This window comes from Macaca nemestrina, chromosome 8 (assembly GCF_043159975.1).
Source record: "Macaca nemestrina isolate mMacNem1 chromosome 8, mMacNem.hap1, whole genome shotgun sequence".
NCBI lineage: Eukaryota > Metazoa > Chordata > Mammalia > Primates > Cercopithecidae > Macaca > Macaca nemestrina.
In genome coordinates, this window is record NC_092132.1 from 91392132 (window position 1) to 91412505 (window position 20374).

The 20374-nt window shown below is 40.4% G+C and overlaps 2 protein-coding genes and 1 pseudogene across 7 annotated transcripts in view; 1 reads left to right on the forward strand and 2 right to left on the reverse strand.

The window, feature by feature from the left end:
• The window catches only part of LOC105482296 (transcription elongation factor A1), a 59215-nt gene extending 47959 nt beyond the window's left edge, over positions 1 to 11256 (forward strand). For both annotated transcript variants that reach the window (XM_011742321.2, XM_071068241.1), the window contains 2 exons: positions 6716 to 6787; positions 9699 to 11256. In XM_011742321.2, the coding sequence (XP_011740623.1) occupies positions 6716 to 6787; positions 9699 to 9707 (81 nt within the window). In that variant the 3' untranslated portion in view covers positions 9708 to 11256. The remainder of the gene's footprint in view (positions 1 to 6715; positions 6788 to 9698) is intronic.
• LOC105482295 (ESF1 homolog pseudogene) lies at positions 3312 to 5557 on the reverse strand (annotated as a pseudogene).
• A 7145-nt stretch (positions 11257 to 18401) lies between the features above and the next one.
• LOC105482299 (regulator of G protein signaling 20) overlaps positions 18402 to 20374 on the reverse strand; it is a 108787-nt gene continuing 106814 nt past the window's right edge. For all 5 annotated transcript variants that reach the window (XM_011742327.3, XM_071068244.1, XM_011742324.3 and 2 more), the window contains one exon: positions 18402 to 19426. In XM_011742327.3, the coding sequence (XP_011740629.2) occupies positions 19238 to 19426 (189 nt within the window). In that variant the 3' untranslated portion in view covers positions 18402 to 19237. The remainder of the gene's footprint in view (positions 19427 to 20374) is intronic.

The following is a 20374-nucleotide window of genomic DNA, read 5'->3' on the forward strand; positions in this document are numbered from 1 at the left end:
GTCCTTTGAGTTGGAAGGCATGTTAATAGTTTACTGGTGTCATGAACCTTTGATCTTTGAAGTGGTGATAAACTGGGATTTTATCATCTCATATGGAATTTCAAGAAACCTTATTCTAAATGCAGCATTGTTAGTATTTAGGTTCTTGCCACAACTTAAACTTAAGAATAGCATTTAACTTTAATAATGCTTTGTCATCTTCATTCAGAGAAATAACCTTTCTGTTTTTGAGACCTTTGGTTCTGGTAATTCTCTTCAGTTTAGAACTTCAGAAATTTATAATCTTGTATAGATTAAGTTTTTAAAAATCATATTAGCTTTTTTCTTGCTGAGTTCTCTTTTTAAGTTTAAACAAAAGTAGTTGTGGTAGAATATATATATTTTTTATATATATTTATATAATATATATTATAAAATTATATAATATATATTTATGTAATTTATATATATATATAAAACCTAAAATTTCCCATCTTAACCAGTTAAGTGTACTGTTCAGTAGTAGAGCATTCACAGTGCTGTACATCCAGTCCCCAGAATACTTTTCCTCTTGCAAAAGTGAAACTCTTTACCCATTAAACAGTAACTCCCTATTCCCCTCTCCCCCAGCCCAACAACCACCATTCTGCTCTCTGTCTCTCACAATTTGACTATACCAAGTACTTCATATGAGTAGAATCATAGAATGTTTGTCTTATTGTGACTGGCCTATTTCACTTAGCATAGTATCTGCAAGATTTATCTGTGTTGTGGTATATGTCAGACTTTCCCTACTTTTTACGGCTGAATAATATTCCACTGTATGTTCATACCACATTTTGAATTTTTTTCTATGTATAGTTGAAATTAAATACTGTAAAAACTATTTTATGCTCTTCTTTTAATTTAGCTACCATAATAATAATGTAAGCATTTTCCTCTTTTTTTTTTTTTTTTTTTTTTTGAGATGGAGTCTAACTCTGTCCCCCAGGCTGGAGTGCAGTGGCGCGATCTCGGCTCACTGCAAGCTCCGCCTCCTGGGGTCACGCCATTCTCCTGCCTCAGCCTCCTGAGTAGCTGGGACTACAGGCGCCCGCCTCCACGCCCGGCTAATTTTTTGTATTTTTAGTAGAGATGGGGTTTCACCGTGCTCTTGATCTCCTGACCTTGTGATCCACCCGCCTCGGTCTCCCAAATTGCTGGGATTACAGGCCTGAGCCACTGCGCCTGGCCGCATTTTCCTCTTTTAAAAAATTTTTCCAGATAATAGTTTATTTGAGATGTATAAAAAATCAATGCTATACAAAAATTAATAAAAATATTTTGCTCTTTTGTTTACAAATTAATTTCATAAACTATACTTAACATGATAAAAAGTTCTTGACTTCCATCCTTTATGGCTAAAAAAATAAATTATTATTATTATTATTTTATTTTATTTTTTCAGACGGAGTCTTGCTCTGTCACCCAGGTTGGAGTGTGGTGGCACGATCTCGGCTCACTGCAAGCTCTGCCTCCCGGGTTCACACCATTCCCCTGCTTCAGCCTCCCAAATAGCTGGGACTACAGGCGCCTGCCATCACACCCGGTTAATTTTGTACATTTTTTGTAGAGACAGGGTTTCACCATGTTAGCCAGGATGGTCTCGATCTCCTGAGCTCGTGATCCACCTGCCTCGGCCTCCCAAAGTGCTGGGATTACAGGCGTGAGCCACTGTGCCTGGCCGCATTTTCCTCTTTTTAAAAAATTTTCCAGATAATAGTTTATTTGAGATGTATAAAATGAAATAAATCAATGCTATACAAAAATTAAAAATACTTTGCTCTTTTATTTACAAATTAATTTCATAAACTATACTTAACATGATAAAAAGTTCTTGACTTCCATCCTTTATGGCTAAAAAAATAAATTATTATTATTTTATTTTATTTTATTTTTTGAGACAGAGTCTTGCTCTGTCACCCAGGTTGGAGTGCCATGGCGTGATCTCGGCTCACTGCAAGCTCCACCTCTCAGGTTCACACCATTCTCCTGCCTCAGCCTCCCAAGTAGCTGGGACTATAGGTGCCCGCCACCGCACCCAGCTAATTTTTTACATTTTTTTGTAGAGACAGGGTTTCACCGTGTTAACCAGGATGGTCTTGATCTCCTGAGCTTGTGATCCACCTGCCTCGGCCTCCCAAAGTGCTGGGATTACAGGCGTGAGCCACCGCTCCCGGCCAGCGAAAAATAAATTATTTTAATAGCTATTTAAATCTGCCTCCCGCTCCCAGAGAAGTTAACGTATTTTATATATATATATATTTCAAATTATCCCTAACCTTTAAACAAACTTAAGAGTAGATACTGCTCTATTTTCACATAGAATTGTAAACAGCCTTTTAAAACGCTGGAGTAGGCTAGGCACGGTGGCTCAAGTCTGGAATCCTAACGCTTTGGGAGGCTGAGGCAGGCGGATCACCTGAGGTCAGGATTTTGAGACCATCCTCGCCAACATGGTGAAACCCCCATCTCTACTAAAAATACAAAAAATTAGGCAGACGTGTTGGCACATGCCTGTAATCCCAGCTACTTAGGAGGCTGAGGCAGGAGAATTGCTTGAACCCAGAAAGTGGAGGTTGTAGTGAGCCAAGATCACGCCATTGCCGTCCAGCCTGGGTGACAAGAATGAAACTCCATCCTCCCGGCCCCCGCTCCCCCCCAAAAAAAACAAAAGCTAGAGTAACCTTCCACTAGTTAGAATTGAACTTCATAAAATGTAAACATTTTATAAACCCTACAATTCAGGTAATTTGATCTAATTATGACTGATCTGTAGGAATGTACAATACAAATTTGTCATCCACAATTAAGAACAACTATTTATGAAGAAAAATTTTACTGTGTTCAAAATAAGATTTTATTCATATTATTGAAGGTAGCTTTGTTCCCAATAAATGCTTCTGCTACTCTTTCTGTATATTTTAGATGTTTTCAATTCAAAAAGAAATAACATCTAGGTATTTGACTTTTTTTTTTTTTCTTGCTTGAAACTGCTCTGTTTTGGTTTTTATAGATTTAATAAACATTGACAAGGCAGGATCAGTGGACTTCACTGCAACCTCTGCCTCCCTGATTCAAATGATTCTCCTGCCTCAGCCTCCCGAGTAGCTGAGATTACAGGTGCCCGCCACCATGCCTGACTAATTTTCTTGTATTTTCAGTAGAGACGGGGTTTCACCATGTTGACCAGGCTCGTCTCAAACTCCTGACCTCAGGTGATCTACCCACCTTGGCCTCCCGAAGTGCTGGGATTATAGGCGTGAGCCACCGTGCGCGGCCCTCTTTTTTCCTTATTGCCTGAGTTCTTGTTTTTTCCATTCTCTTTGCTGGGCTTTCTCCTCGAGGACTTTTTCCATAGCTTTTGTTTTCTTGAAACTGGGATCTGAGGGATGCAAATTGAACATGTGGGAAGTGTACATTGCCTGAAACCGTGCATTGCTAATATTTACCTAAAAGTCATCCTCTAATAATTTCTTTTTTTTCATGAGCTGCTTTTTCTTCTTTTTGTTCAGGTTCTGATGCTCCACAATCTTGTAATTGAAGTGTTTCTAACTTTCCTCCTCCTCATCCAATGAAGAAAGCCGTTTCAGCCTTTTGTCTATTTTAGTTTCTTCTTCTGGAGATGTGCCGTCTTTTGCAGATTTTATCCACTTGTTTATACCAATTTTTTTAAACTTCTTTAGCAAAGTACCACTCATTTGTATCAACATCAGAGGGAAGTTAATTTTCACTGGCCTCTTCAACAAGAGTCTTCTTTTTCTTTCTGTCTTTTTTTCTCTTTCTTCTTCTCTAAAAATTGTTCCTAAGGCGTCAGTTTATCCTTTCCTTCCAATTTGTTCTTGACCATCTTTTTGCACTTTCTTTAAGACCTGGAACCCACTTCATTTCCATTTCCATATCATTTTCTTTGTCTTTCTTTTCTTCTTCTTGAATAACCTGCAAGAGTTGCCTATATTTAGTGATTTGTTTTTCATCGTCCTTCTGACTTTTCTTATTTTCCTATCTTCTGCATTGACTTGGTCATCACCTTGTAGCTCCTCTTCTATCTCCTCTTCATTTTTGCTAGAGGAAGCTAAGTAGTCTTGAAAATCCATGTCCAAAAGCTCTTCCTTTTTAAACTTCCTGTTGAGTGTTGTAATTCTTTCATGATCAGTCTCATCCCAAGTGATTTCCACCATTGATGTTCCCATTGCAGCAGATGTGATATATTTTGGTTTATATGCTGTTAAATATCCCTCTGAGTCCGCGTCCTTGGGCTCATCATCAAAAGTAGTATCAACTGGTATAAACCTTAGATCTGTGAAAGAACAACTACTTTCGAATTCCAGGCCACCACAATCCTCATAAATTTTACTGGCTGTTTCAGGAGAATCACAGTCTACCACTGCATAATAGTACTTCAGTCATTTGAATTAATAATCTCTCAGTTTTTCTGTAGAGGTTCAGTCCTTTTCTGGGGCATCTTCAGGAACACTTAATAGCTCTACTGGTCCTCAGACTTGCTCTTCCTTCACCCTCTCCTTTCCAAACTCTGAAGAATGTATTTTTACAGGAAATATAACACTTCCTTTGGGTTTAAATCAATTGAACAGAGCCAGCAAATCTTTTGCCTTTAATCTATCCAAGTCCATGTTGCAAACTGCTAATTGATGTGTAATGTCATCAGCATGAGGAGCAGGTTTATCTGATTCTCTCCAAGTATGCCCAAAACTAGCTTCTTCTGGAAACAAATCTGCCGTATCATCTTTATTTGCAGAACTAGTTTCTATATTTCCTTTACCCCTTGCAAGATTAGGGCTGCTGTCACTTTCACCATCATCCTCACCATTCTCGTCATCCTCCTCTTCATCTTCATCATCACCACTTCCATTGTCATCATCACCTGAAGCTCTCCCAACACTTGTAATTTCATTTTTAGATTCCTCATCACTTCGTGTTTTACTAACACTTTCTAAATCTTCCTTCAGAGCATCTTTGTCAAGCATTTTACTGTCTGTTGAGTTTTCATAACCATCACTGCCGCTTGTTGCGGCACTGATGAACCACTGGTTGCATTTATCTTCTTGTCTTAGAACACTTGATCTTGGGAGAGTTCACAGCAGAGGTGCCTGAGTCTAATGTCCTTCATTTTTCTTTGAAAGAAGAGTTGATAGTATGTTGAATAATGTTTTTTTTCTCTTTTGTACTTTTTTGTGTAAATTTTTTGCTGTCCTTCTTTGGACTTATGTTGGGAGCTATCTTAGATTTACATGGTTTTCATTTTTTTAATTATTTCAGAATTATCTATATCAGTTTTATTTTCAGAATCCTTTTGATTAGCTTTCTTGATTTCTTTTTCTCAACTAGATTTTTTTGAATCTATTGCTTTTTTAGTCTGCAGTTTTTTCTTCTATATTTTCTTTTGATTCATTGCTTGCTATCTTCATCATAAAGATTGGAATCAGAATCTGAAAGGTCATAAAAATGTTTCAAGTCGTCTGTAGTGCTATGGTTAATGTGGTGCCCTCTTATCCACAGCATAGTTCAACTTGAACTTTTTTTTTTGAAATGGAATCTCGCTCTGTCGTTAGGCTGGAGTGCAGTGGTGTGACCTCGGCTCACTGCAGCCTCTGCCTCATTGGTTCAAGTTATTCTCCTGCCTCAGCCTCCCGAGTAGCTGGGTAATCAGGTGCCCACCACCACACCCGGCTAATTTTTGTATTTTTGGTAGAGACGGGGTTTCACTGTGTTGGCCAGGCTGGTCTCGATCTCCTGACCTCAAGTGATCCACCTGCCTCAGCCTCCCAAAGTGCTAGAATTACAGACGTGAGCCACCATGCCTGGCCAATTTTGATTTTTTGATTCTTTTCTGGCATTTCCCAAAATCTCAGGTCCTTTGCTATATGCTTAAATTGCTGGTCACTGATTATTTCTTGTTTGGTGCCATTTTTAACTTTTAATCTTGCTGAACAAATGCTTGAAGAAGCCAAACACATCTGGAGTTCTCTCCCTCTTGTTTAAAAAAAAAAAACACCAAAAACCTTTGTAAGCATCTTACTGGCTGTGTAATATTTAATCAAATGGATATACTCTTACTTTATGTCATTACTTCCCTGTTGGATATTTGTTTTTAGTGTTGTGCTGTTGTAAAATTATACTCTTTAAACATCCTTTGTATTTTTGTGTTTTTAATTGCCATCTTAGAAATAGATTAGATAACAAGTTTCTAGGTTACAGAGAATGCTGCCTAACTTTTAGAAAGGTTGTTGCAGTTGTATTTGTCAGACTGAGATATTCTTAATTTTTACATCTTGTTAATTTGTAAGAGAATATTGACATATGTTTAAATTTATTCATTTCTGTGCTTCTTACTGATGAAATTGTTTTTGAGATCCTTATTCCAAATAACTTACTGGTGAATTTTTAAAATATTTATTAGCTATTTATTAAAATAAGGTGTGACTTTACAGGATTTTCCCACTTACCTAGCATATATTAAACAGGAAAGACAAAGAAGGACTTAGGAAAATGAAGTTTGGAAATGTGTGCTTTGTTGACATTATTTAGCTTATTTAAACTTGTTTTAGACTTCTATTCATTTTATTGTGGTACCATTATATTTATCAAATATTATATATATTTATGTATAACATTATTGGGGTTGGGTTTTTTTTATAGTACTGCAAAAAGTACATTTAATTTAATTTTGCTGCAGGTACAAACCCGTAGTGCTGATGAACCAATGACAACATTTGTTGTCTGTAATGAATGTGGAAATCGATGGAAGGTATGGACCCTCTTGGATTCATATTATACTCACTTATAATAGAATGATTTCTTCTGGTCTTTTCATAGGTCTGCCTAGATATCTAAATATATACAGATATGCTCACACTATCCAGTACTCTTGTAGTCCCTGACTACTTGTAATGGAATATACTATCTTGTTACCCTACTAGAAATAAAAGAGTATTAACTTGACCTTACCACCTTTATTTGTTTTGGTACAGGAAATGGGGAGTGAATCTTAACTGCTCAATTATTATATCACTGACCTATTTATACTATATTCATTAAGTAGTTTTGACTCTTGTACTTCAGAAAATCTCTATGTATTTATTACTTATTTTAATAGAGTTTGATTTTGGAAAAATTTTTTCCCCTTGTTGAAATCAGACCCAATGATTTCAGTGTTTATTTTAGAAATTACAGATGAGCACTGCTGTCGTTTTGTACACTTTTCACTAAGCCTTCATATTGCCTGTGTGCTCTTGAAATTAGTCCCACACAGGCAAGTTTATATTATTTAAATGATTCATTCTTGAGTGATTTTTTGAAACAGAAGCATAAAATTTAAATTTGGGAGCAGAAATACACATCAGTACTAAAAACATTTTAATTATTATTATAGATGGGGATGTTAAGGGTGTGAGTTTGGGAGGCTTATGTGTCTTTTAGTCTTTGGAATCATGCAAACTGATTTTGAACTCCCTTGCCACTTCCCATTACTGAACTATATTGTTCTTATGTATTAAATGTAAATACTACCCACATTTTGGATTGTGATGAAGAGTAGAAATAATATGTTTAGTGTGCCTGATAATTGTTGGTGTTCTAAAAATGCTGGCTATTTTTATTAGTTTTTCTGAAGTTTGTACAAGATTTTTTTTTTTTCATTTATACTTACATAGACTTTTCAGTTTAATGCTCATTTTGATTTATTCACTTAGCTTAAAGCATTTTCTGAAAATCAGAAGTGAACTAGAAGCCCTTTGGGCCAGAGTCCCAAACCATATTGAGGATATCCATTTGGCTTCTTCAACTCCACTTTAAGGGGTTGGGGCCAGTACCTATTTTATTTATTCATTAATTTTTTTGAGATAGAGCCTCACTCTGTTGCCCAGGCTGGAGTGCAGTGGCGCTATCTCAGCTCACTCATTCCTTCACCTCCCAGGTTCAAGCGATTCTCCTGCCTCAGCCTCCCAAGTAGCTGGGATCACAGGAACGTGCCACCACGCTGAGCTAATTTTTGTATTTTTGGTAGAGACAGAGTTTCGCCATGTTGGCCAGGCTGCTCTTGAACTCCTGACCTCAGGTGATCTGCCTGCCTTGGCCTCCTAAAGTGCTGGGATTACAGGCGTGAGCCACCATGCCCGGCCAGTACCCTTATTACGTACAAAGATTTAGTTCTGAGCTGGAAAGATTACTGCTATTGAAAGTGTCTTCATGGTTTGAAACAGTATTTCCTACCCATCTCAGGTTGCAGAAGTTGTCATTGGTCTAGGAGAGGGACATTCACCTTTTTCAATCCTGTTGAGCAAATTTGGCCTGTTCTCTTGGATTTGTTTTGCATGATGGATCTTTTTTTTTTTTTTTTTTTTTTTTTGAGACAGAGTCTTGTTCTTTTTCCAGGCTAGAGTGCAGTGGCGTGATCTCAGCTCATTGCAACCTCCACCTCCCAGGTTCAAGAGATTCCCCTGCCTCAGCCTCCCGAATAGCTGGGACTACAGGTGCACGCCACCATGCCTGGCTAATTTTTTGTGTTTTAGTAGAGACAGGGTTTCACCATGTTGGCCAGTATGGTCTTGATCTCCTGACCTCATGATCTGCCCACCTCGGCCTCCCAAAGTGCTGGGATTACAGGTGTGAGCCACCGTGCCTGGCTGATGGATCATTTTTATTATGGTGATGAGGTGTGCAATGCAGTTTGTTTTGAATACATGCAGTTTGTGACACAAGTTTTGACATAGTACTTAATTGAATTTAAGAAAGTTCAATTTAGGATAGAAAGCTGATGCCTAGGGTGGCATATTTTAGAAGTTCAAGTTTGGAATTTTTTTTTTTTTTTTTTAGACGGAGTCTCGCTCTGCCACCCAGGCTGGAGTGCAGTGGCCGGATCTCAGCTCACTGCAAGCTCCGGCTCCCGGGTTCACGCCATTCTCCTGCCTCAGCCTCCCAAGTAGCTGGGACTACAGGCGCCCGCCACCTTGCCCGCTAGTTTTTTGTATTTTTTAGTAGAGACGGGGTTTCACCGTGTCAGCCAGGATGGTCTCGATCTCCTGACCTCGTGATCCGCCCGTCTCGGCCTCCCAAAGTGCTGGGATTACAGGCTTGAGCCACCGCGCCCGGCCTTTTTTTTTTTTTGAGACGGAGTCTTGCTCTGTCGCCCAGACTGGAGTGCAGTGGCCGGATCTCAGCTCACTGCAAGCTCTGCCTCCCGGGTTCACGCCATTCTCCTGCCTCAGCCTCCCGAGTAGCTGGGACTACAGGCGCCCGCCACCTCGCCCGGCTAGTTTTTTGTATTTTTAGTAGAGACGGGGTTTCATCATGTTAGCCAGGATGGTCTTGATCTCCTGACCTCGTGATCCGCCCGTCTCGGCCTCCCAAAGTGCTGGGATTACAGACTTGAGCCACCGCGCCCGGCTGGAATTTTTTTTTTTAACCTTAAAAACATAAAGAGGCATTTAATAAAAATGCTGAAATTGTTTTATACAAGTTCTTTAGTTATATGTTCCTAGTAGTTCTAAGCTGGGAAAGTCAGGCACTTAAGATAGGTGATTATTATGTGTGAAAAATACAGCATCTTTTTCAAAAATGCATCCTTTTTAAAAGCAGGGTCAAGTGTATGTTGTATTAAATGGGGAATGAACCTGATTGGTATTTAAAGGTCTCACAAAATATTTTTTCTTTTTTGACAGTTCTGTTGAGTTGGAAGAATTGGCAAAATATCTGGACCATTAAGAAAACGGATTTTGTAATTAGCTTTAAACTAGGCCAAGCAACTAGTTTTCCTGCAAATCAGATTTTTAAAGCAACTTGGGTTAGACTTTGTTTTTGACCTAACATCCCGTCCTTTAAATGCCTTCTGTAGTTACAGATCAGTAGGGAGACCATATAATAATTATATGGTATCTGTTTCAAAACATATTTTTTCCGTTTTTATAAGTAAGTTGATATCACTTAAATTTTTGGCAATATTTTTTCTTTCTTAAAGGAAAATATATGTTAACTTTTTTCTTTTACACTGTGAAACATACACAGTAGAAATTCTGTTATTCTCTGTTATTAATACATAAATGAAAATACTTTTTTTTTCATATTGGCATGTAGCTGCAAATATTAAAGGAGGAGAAAAGGTAATATAATTTTAGGTTTACCAAATATGGTGTGTATTCAAATAATACTTGACCAGCTTATCTAAAGTGTACATAATTTTGAGGTAGCTTATGAATTTGATTTTAATTATTATGTTCACAAGCTTGGAATATTAGATATTATTTTGCATCTGTAACTAACCGTGATCATCATTTCTTGTAATTTCTTGTACATGTATATTACTTGTTCTTAATAGATTTTGGAAACAAGACTATTGAGATCAGTTTGGTTTTCCTATTAATTTACCTGTTTGACTTTATAATGTGTTTTAGTTTTGCAGAAGAACACTGTTATAGTTTAGAAGGTTTTTCATAAATCCCCTCATAGGCAAAGATGAAAACTTCCCACTATTTTTTTCCCCTCTTAGGAAGACATACTGGAAAGAAAATGTTTAACATCTTAGTGTAGTATAGCTATTGTAAACAGTTCATGACTAGATTTTGATTCGGAAATCTATACTGACCAAGGATTAATCTTAAGGATTGTATAAATCATTAAAGCTGTGGTCTTTTCATGTGGAGATTGATAGAAAATATTTTTGTCCCATGTCTTATTTGCTGACTTTTTCTGTCAATGAGTGAGATTGTTGAACAAACTGAATATATGGGCTATAGCAAGTAGCTTTACAGTACAGATCTTACAATTAAGTTTTACTTTTTGTTAAAGTGTGTACCATTTTTTCGTTTGGAGTAAGACAAAAATTGTTTTCACATAGGTTCCCTAGGGTATACTTGCTCTAGCATACTTTAAAGGCCACTGTTGCAAAGTCTACATTTTATGCTGAATCTGCATTCTGTCAGGCACGCATAGAAAGACCTCAGTACATGCTTTGCACTCTCCTTTGCTCCCTTTTTCCAATTTCTTATTGCATATCATTTTGTTGTAATACAGAAAGCAGCATTTTTAAATGTCCTAGTTAAGAATTGGCCCACCGGTACCAACTCAACCTCTATTTTGTCAGTTCATAGTTGAAGATTTTGTTTTATTTCAAAAATAAAGTACATTTTTGAAATAATGAGTTTCAGAATAAAATAATCTCACTTTTAAATTAAGTGATCCATTTTAAAATTTGTAATTCAATAAAGTTTTTTTGTTGTTAAACATGTATCACATTTTGTCATTTTATTTAGACATTGAAGCTTGCTTTACCTTTTGTTTAACCACATACCCGCTCTCCCTTCAACTACTAAGGTATTTCTAAAGTACAGTTTTAATTAAGTGAAGCCTGGTCTTCAGTAAAAACTAGTATTCAGCAGCACTACAGAGCATATCGTCTTTCTTATCTTTTCCTGGACCTCTGGTGATGGATGGAATGGCAGGTTCTGAGTAAATATGTGAGCGCGTCCCATGTGTATATTTAATTTAATGTGAGAGACCAAATAGTGAGTTTTGCTATTGGAAAATACTGGAGTTTATTTTATTTACTTATTTTTTTGAGACGGAGTCTTGCTCTGTCGCCCAGGCTGGAGTGCAGTGGTGCAATCTCAGCTCACTGCAACCTATGCCTCCCAGGTTCAAGCTATTCTCCTGCCTCAGCCTCCCAAGTAGCTAGGATTACAGGCGCCCACCACCATGCCCAGCTAATTTTTGCATTTTTTAGTAGAAACGGGGTTTCACCATGTTGGTCAGGCTGGTCTCGAACTCCTGACCTCAGGTGATCCACCCCCCTCGGCCTCCCAAAGTGCTGGGATTACAGGCATGAGCCACCATGCCCAGCCTAATACTAGACATTTGTAAAGTAATTGGAAGTAAATATTAAGGGTAATTGTTTTGTGATATTTACTTACAGGGCAAAGTAACAGTGTTAAATGAACATGCAAAGGAATTAGACAAATATAGTGGCAAATAATGAAGAACCCTCCTGGGGAAAGCAGAAAATAACAATCTTGGTTTTCTAGCTTACCTGGGTGATGACGAGCATTGGGTTTATAAATTTTGCTAAGCCGTGGCAAAAATTCAGAAATATTTATATTCACCCAGTCATCTAAACCTATATATAATCTTACAAATGGCAAATATTTTAAGTATTAATAAGACAGCAAAAGAAATAACAGCCTGTACTTTGAATTTTTATAGCTACATAGTGGTCCTTGTGGGTCAAATTGTAATTTGGGGATTTGAATTGACTTTATTTCTTTTTTCTCTGTTATTTTTTGGAGACAGGGTCTCACTTATTCACCCTGACAAGTGCTGTGGCACAATCTGCTCACTGCAACCTCCACCTCCTGGGCTCAAGTGATCCTCCCATTTAGTGCCCATTTAGTTGTATTTAGTTGTAGAAAATTAACCTTTCGAAAGGAATTGTATATCCCACTGGGAAACATGATGGGGATAATCACTGAATTACTAGTGAAAGCCACACATGAGGCCGGGCACGGTGACTCACGCCTGTAATCCCAACACTTTAGGAGGCCGAGGTAGGTGGATCACCTTAGGTCAGGAGTTTAAGACCAGCCTGACCAACATGGTGAAACCCCGTCTCTACTAAAAATACAAAATTAGCTGGGCATGGTGGCGCATGCCTGTAATCCCAGCTACTTGGGAGGCTGAGGCAGGAGAATTGCTTGAATCTGGGAGGCGGAGGTTGCAGTGAGCCAATATAGTACCAGTGCACTCCAGCGTGAGCAACAAGAGCAAAACTCTGTCTCAAAAAAAGTCACATATGAAAAACAAAGGACCAACCTTAAGGATACTACTTCACGGGAAATAGGACGGAGTTACAGAGTTTGACAGAGTTACAAATTCCTCGGAAGTAATGGAAGAATTATGTTGAACAATGTTTAAGTTGAAGTCAATAAAAAGTAATAGTGAAGTATTACTATTTCACTCTGTTTTAGACTCTACAACATAGATATGTAGAAAAGATGCATATGCCACTCAGACCTTCATGACTGTTCCTGAAAACTTGGTTTCTGCTGTCCCTTACCTGCTCCCTCTAAAGTTCCACTCTACCCAGCGAACTCCTATCATTTCTGTAAGATTTACCTTCTCCAAGTAACCTGACCTCCTAAGTCATACCTACATCCTGTGTTTGGGGGCTGTTTTTCAATGTTGCAGGAATAGTCTGCACAATATGGAAAGTGGAAAAAACAGCTTATAATCATGGCTATATTCGATAATCAATAGCTATCACTTAGTAGAGGTAGAGTTAAATTCTTGTGGGAAATATGTTCACTGCTGTGTCTCTAGCATCCAGAAGAATGCCTATCATATAGTAGGTGCTCATGAAATAGTTTTTCTTGGATATGTCTTTGTCAGTGTGTTACATGATGTTCTTGACTGTTCAAGAGCTAAGATATAAAGAAAAAAAAATGGGTTGGGGACCTGCAGAGGTAGAGTGGATAACTACTGGTTGGTCATGTTTTAGATTCCAACTTTATTTTTATTTTTATTTTTTTATTTTTTTGAGATGGAGTTTTGCTCTTGTTGCCCAGGCTGGAGTGCAGTGGCGTGATCTCGGCTCACTACAACCTCCACCTCCCAGGTTCAAGTAGTTCTCCTGCCTCAGCCTCCCGAGTAGTTGGGATTACAGGCATGTGCCTCCACGCCCAGCTAATTTTGTATTTTTAGTAGAGACGGGGTTTCTCCATGTTGGACAGGCTGGTCTCGAACTCCCAACCTCAGGTGATCCACCCGCCTCAGCCTACCCAAGTGCTGGGATTACAGGCCTGAGCCACCACGCCCGGCCTAGACTCCAACTTTAAAATAAGGAATGTAAGGAGTTAAGAGTATTGGGAGATCCCTTTTGGTGCTTTATTTCTGCAAAGTGATGCAACAGTTTCAGTGTACTCTTGTACTTGTTTGTCCTGTACTCTTGTACTTGTTTATCTAGCTGGAGGATGGAAATTGAAAGCACAAGGAGCTATCTCAGGTGACTTACCTTGTTCTGATTCCTCTCCCTGGATGCTATATAAAGATAGCTTATTTTTATTTTTCCCCTTAATGGCCATGATTTCAAAGAGACACATTTCGTATGTGCTATCCCATACAGTCTGGTTAAATTGGTCCAAGTGTTTTTATACTTGGATGACTGAACTACTTTGAAATAAACGTTATTTGTGTGATAATGCCAATGTGAAAGTATAGCAGATATTAAAAAAGCACAAACTGAGAGCACTGGAGTTTGGACTGTGATAGCTATAGCTTCTGTCTCAGCATTACTGAACTCATTAATGAACTCAGCATTAGTTCCCAAATACTTTCCTAATTTATTTAGGGGCAATTTCGCCCCTTCTCCTCTCTACATGACTCCGGCGGGTCTCATTCACAGTGTCCCCCCTACCCCATGACCGTCCTTGAGATTCCCGTATGAACAGTGACAGCTAAGTCAGCTTGAGCTGCGTTTGGGGCTCCCTGCAGCTTTTTGCCTACTACACGCAGAGATCCTTTGTGTATGATGAAGCTGAGGGGAGCTGAGAGATGGAGAGAGTCCTGATAATATCAGAGGTCTGGATCCAGCCATGTGGAAGCTAGAACTACTGTAGACTTCCTGTTTATGAAGGGAAAACATTTTCCTTTGTGTTTAAGCTAGTTTGAAACAGGTTGCTGTCACAAGCAAGTGAAAAAAATCTTAAATTATTTTGGGTGAATATTTGAGTTAAATAAAAGAGCTGATACAAAACATCAAAAGCTATGAGAATACTGCTAAGATTTCCAGTTAACCTGCAGAAGCAAAAGAGATCTGGGGGAGTGTTAAGGTTATGGGTTAATATCAGGCTGACTTATCTTAATATTTTGCTGATCTGTCCATCTTTTTCAATTTTTTTATTAAGAACAGGTAACATGAGATCTACCCACTTAACAAATTTTTATATTTATAAGCACGATGTTGTACAGCAGATCTCTAGCACTTACCTTACATAACTGAAACTTTATACCCATTGAACAGCAGCTCCCTACTTCCCCCCTCGCCAGCCCCTGGCAACCACCATTCTCCTCTCTGCTTCTATGAGTTTAACTATTTTATGCAGTATTTGTCTGTCTTTCACTTAGCACAATGTCCTCAAGATTTGTCCATTATCCTGATTCATCCATTCTGTCACATATGGCAGAATTTCCTTATTTTTATGGCTAATATTTCATTGTATACACACACACACACCCATATATATATATCGCTTTTTTTTTGAGATGAGAATCTCAACTTATAATGACTTAGATGATAAATATTGTGCAGAATATTCCTGCAACATTGAAAAACGGCCCCCAAACACAGGATGTAGGTATGACTTAGGAGGTCAGGTTTCTTGGAGGAGGTAAATCTTACAGAAATGATAGGAGTTCGCTGGGTAGAGTGGAACTTTAGAGGGAGCAGGTAAGGGACGGCAGAAACCAAGTTTTCAGGAACAGTCATGAAGGTCTGAGTGGCATATGCACCTTTTCTACACTTCTATGTTGTAGAGTCTAAAACAGAAATGAGGCTAGCTAGGGAGGCAGTAGCCTGACTGCAGAGAGCCTTGCTTATTATGCTGGGCCAAGAACTCGGTATTTGACTCCAGGCAATCAGGAACTACTGAAAGATGTTAAGGAGTGGAAGCATGGTGACAAACAAATTTATGTGAGAATGACCACCCTGTAGGCATTTGAAAGATGGATTTGAATGGACTGAGACTAGAAGCAGGAGACCGGGAAGCTCTTTTGGCAATGATGCAGATAAGAGATGATGGGGGTCAGAAGAAAGAAAGAGACAGGTAAGAAATAGGAGGTAAAATTGGCAAGGCTGGGTGATTATGTGTGGGAAGAGAAAAGGAGGGAAGAGTCACAGTTACCACTGGATAAGAACTTAGGTGACTGGCTGGGTCACTGGGCTGCAGGCAGGGCCAGGCTTGGGGTGTGGAGGCAGTGGGGTCATGAGTCACAACCAAGCGCTGGTGTGTTTCACCCTCTGTGGGATACACCAGTGGAGATGGCCAGCTGGGGGCTGATTCTCAAGTCCAGGAGAAAGTCTTGACTGGATCCCAGTTTGGTAGCCGTCAGTAGGTTGGTAGGTATTTTAAACAAGGGAATATGAGGACCAAGGGAGAACATACAGATTGGCAAGAAAAGGAAACCCAAGTCCATGCCTTAGGGGCCACCACATTTAATGGCCCGGTAATAACAGCAGTGACTAATGTGTAGCAAGTGCTCATTGTATTGTACATGGAGTGGCTTTAATCCTCAGCAACACCAGAAATTAGCACCATTATTATCCTCAATTTCACTGATGAGGAAGCAGACCCAGAAAGCCTGAGTTCCCACTGCCACATGGTCAGTAGGGGAGTCTGAGAATCTGATTCCAGAACCCAAGCCCTTAGCTGCTGTGCTCTTCTGCCTGGGAAGGAAACGAAGAAGAGAGAGAATATGGAGAACTGGGAGAGCACCTCAGAAGCTGAGGGAAGTACTGTTTCAAGGAAGGAGTCATCCATGATCTCAGGAGCTGAGCAGCCCACTGAGCAGGCTGGGAAAACTGCGCTGTAGACTTGGCGGGGAGAGGCCTCCTTGGGCAGTTGAGGGCACTGGAGCAGCTCAAGGTGAGAATGGGGAGATGAGGAAATGGAGACAGCAAGTGTGGGCTATTGTGAAAGGTCTGATGAGAAAGGGGGCAACAAGAGGCAGCCGTTACAGTGGAACACAGGTTTGTTTTTAACGGGAAATCAAGCGTGCTTGCGGTGTGGGAAAAAGCCAAGGTGAACTCAGTGATACAGGAGGGTGGGGAGAAATTGCTGGAACAAAGCTCTATGTAAAAGTCTTCATTTACCACTGTTCACCACTGCCCCTCAAGACACTCTCATGCATTTGCTGCCATGTTTCCATATTCCCTGACTTGCTTCTTACCTGTATTGACGAGACGAATCCTGAATCTCCTTTGGGGCTCTCAGTTCTGTCTATCCTTGCAATGATTTACCCTCAGCTATCTTTTCATGCATAATTCTCCAGGCAATCTTACTCGCCTATGTGCTGAAAAACCCCAAAATCAATACGCCAGCCTAGACTCACCCACCCAGATTCCTCCATCCAACTGATTCCAACATGTCCTTTTATGTGTGTCTTCCCTCGTTCTCAGCACGTCGATTCCTTTGGGGTCGCTCAGTTGTGAATACCGTCGCATCCAGTTCCCTCCCTGCCTCCAACACATCCACGTTCTTCTTGTTCTCTGGATTTTGACTTTGGTGCCATCTCCACCAGAATCTTTCTGTAACCCTTCATGACTCCTGCGGCGCTAGCTGTGGTTCTTACTATATCAGAGTTGCTGCTGACATGTCTGTTTGCTTTTACTGAATGTAAACTACTAGAGGGCAGGGCTTATGTCTTATTCACAATTACATCCTTTTTCTTTTTTTTTTTTTTTTTTGAGACAGAGTCTCACTCTGTCCCCCTTGCTGGAGTGCAGTGGCCGGATCTCAGCTCACTGCAAGCTCTGCCTCCCGGGTTCAGGCCATTCTCCTGCCTCAGCCTCCCAAGTAGCTGGGACTACAGGCGCCCGCCATCTCGCCCGGCTAGTTTTTTTGTATTTCTTAGTAGAGACGGGGTTTCACTGTGTTAGCCAGGATGGTCTTGATCTCCTGACCTCGTGATCCACCCGTCTCGGCCTCCCAAAGTGCTGGGATTACAGGCTTGAGCCACCGCGCCCGGCCCCTTTTTCTTTAGTAAGAAATGAGATTGGAAAACTTAGAAGCACATGTAAGGGATTGACACCTCGAAAAGGAGAGAGCACATGGTTCTCTGGGACTGGACTGAGGGAGATGAGAATAGACACTGATCTGTATGTGTTTATAGGTTGCATGGGAAGTTGAGGGGCTTAGGGACACAATTTGCATAGTAGAGTAGTGGTTTCCTGAGAATGAAGGAGAGGGGCTTGGATTTGGGGACTGAGTGGAGTCATGAAGATACAGGCAGGCTATGGAGAGGCCAGGGAGGGAGAAGGACCCAGAGGAAAGCCATCCCCCTCGAGGGCGGGAGCACGGTGCCGCCTCCTGCAAAGTAGCGTCTTTCCCACTCCTCAGAGCGTCCTGGATTTTGAGTGTGTTTCCTGTTCCATGTAGAGATGGGTTTCTTCAGAACGGTCTAGGTCTACCAACCGGAATTTTTACCTGTAAGTTATGAAGTTCTTTTTACCTGTGAGAAGTTATTCTTTTTACCTATGATGAAAATAGTGGGCTCTAAGGACAGAATCGTAGTCTGGGAGCTAAAAGATACGCTGCACATATCCCTACTTTCTTAATCTTCTGTTTCCCAAATATGTACATATGGAAAAATAAAGATTGAGGTAAAATTATTGTGCTTTATTTCTTTAAAGAATGAAAATGCCCATGTTTCTTTCAGTAATAAAAATGGAAATATGCTTATTTGACAGTTTTGTTGTGAACATGACCAAGTTATGAATTTTAAAATTCATTCTTTAGGTTGGCAAATTCTGATAATAAAATAACAGTAACTGTTTTCAACAAAAGAATTTTCTAAGCACTGCTTCTGTTACCAGACACTTGAGACTGATCCACTTCAGAGCACAGTGCTTTACATTAACCATGTAGAGATCCACACACACATATGTATCTCCATACATACATACCTACTGTAAGATCAAGTGGAATGCTATTTTTACATGTAGTGGTCACATCTTTATGAACTGTGAATTTGGGTCCTGTAATGGCACTGGTAAGTGAAGTATTCAAACCGAGCTTGATGGATGGAAGAGGCCGTTGAGAAACACCTGAATGTCTTTTCTTTGGGGAGAGAGTAATCAATTACCAAATTCATGCAAAACAAAAGTGGTTCCCTTTGCTCTGGCGGATGTACCTGCTCTGGGCAGCAAGGAGCCTTTTGTGTAGCCTTCGCCACTGACAACATGCTACTGTTACTGTAAATGCAAATACGCTATCTTTCTACAACAGCCATATCCCTTTTTTTTTCCCCAAAAGTATCACTAAAGGTGGCTGCAATTTACATTGTGAATATATAGCAGTCTCTTGAAGGAATCATCTTTTATTAGAAGAGCCTGAGTATTACCCCAGCAGAAGATGCTACAACCTCTAAATTCCCTGTGCTAGATGAAGCCCATGAGTTCTTTTATTATTTTATTAATAATAAATATATTTGAAAAATCCTATGCTTCAATGGATTTCTCCGATAAGGACTGAAGCAAGTCCTTATAGACAGCAGAGTTCATGAATCGAGGATATGAGTCTCTGTGCATCAGGGTGTAAATCTGAAGTTGAGCATCATCGAATATGTGTTGGGATGGCTCCACCATGTTTCTGTTGATGACTTCTCTCACCCGGGAGTCTAAGCTCACCTGTCGACAGAAACGAGCAGGAGCTGTATTAGAGACTTTAGTTGTATCTCTATCCCAAACTCCTACAGCTTGTGGGGGTTTTTGTTGTTGTTGTTGTTTTTGTTGTTTTTTTGTGTGTGTGTGTGGTTTGTTTTGTTTTGAGACAGTCTTACTCTGTCGCCCAGGCTGGAGTGCAGTGGCGCAATCTCAGCTCACTGCAGCCTCCGCCTCCCAGGTTCAAGCAATTCTCCTACCTCAGCCTCCCGAGTAGCTGGGATTACAGGCACCCACCACCTCACCTGGCTAACCATGGGGTTTCTCTGTGTTGGCTGGTCTCGAACTCTTGACCTCAGGTGATCTGCCCGCCTCGGCCTCCCTAAGTGCTGGGATTACAGGTATGAGCCACTGCGCCCAGCCTTGTTGTGTTTTAAATATCCCAAACCAAACGAGATAATCCAAAAAATCCAAACTGCCAAAAGAGAAACCAAAAGCATAATCAACGCGGTTCTCAAATGTCGGTGGCATCAGCAGGCTCCAGAGGGCTTGTGAGAGCGGTTGCTGGGCCCCACCCCAGACTCAGTAGGTGCAGGGGCCCCTGATCGCTTGTCACTTCCCACAAGTTCTAAGTGATGCTGGCGGGGCTCACACTGCTGCTTTGAAGAAAACAGGCAGCACAGACTGCCCCTTGCTCATTTCCTTGTAACATGGGGGCTGATGCGTGGAGGCCCAGGCTTCCCCTGCTGGCCCACAGTGGCAGGGCTCTGGGGATGAGTGCTGGCCTGCCCAGAGGGTTGGGCACAGGGGTGAAGTAGGAAGTTGACTCAAAACCCTGGAAGGTTCCAATCACAGGGCCTGAGGGCAGACGATGCCTGTGTTTAAATTCCAGCCCTGGCCAGGTATGGTGGCTCACACCTGTAATCCCAGCGCTGTGGAGTTCGAAACCAGCCTTGCCAACATGGCAAAACCCCT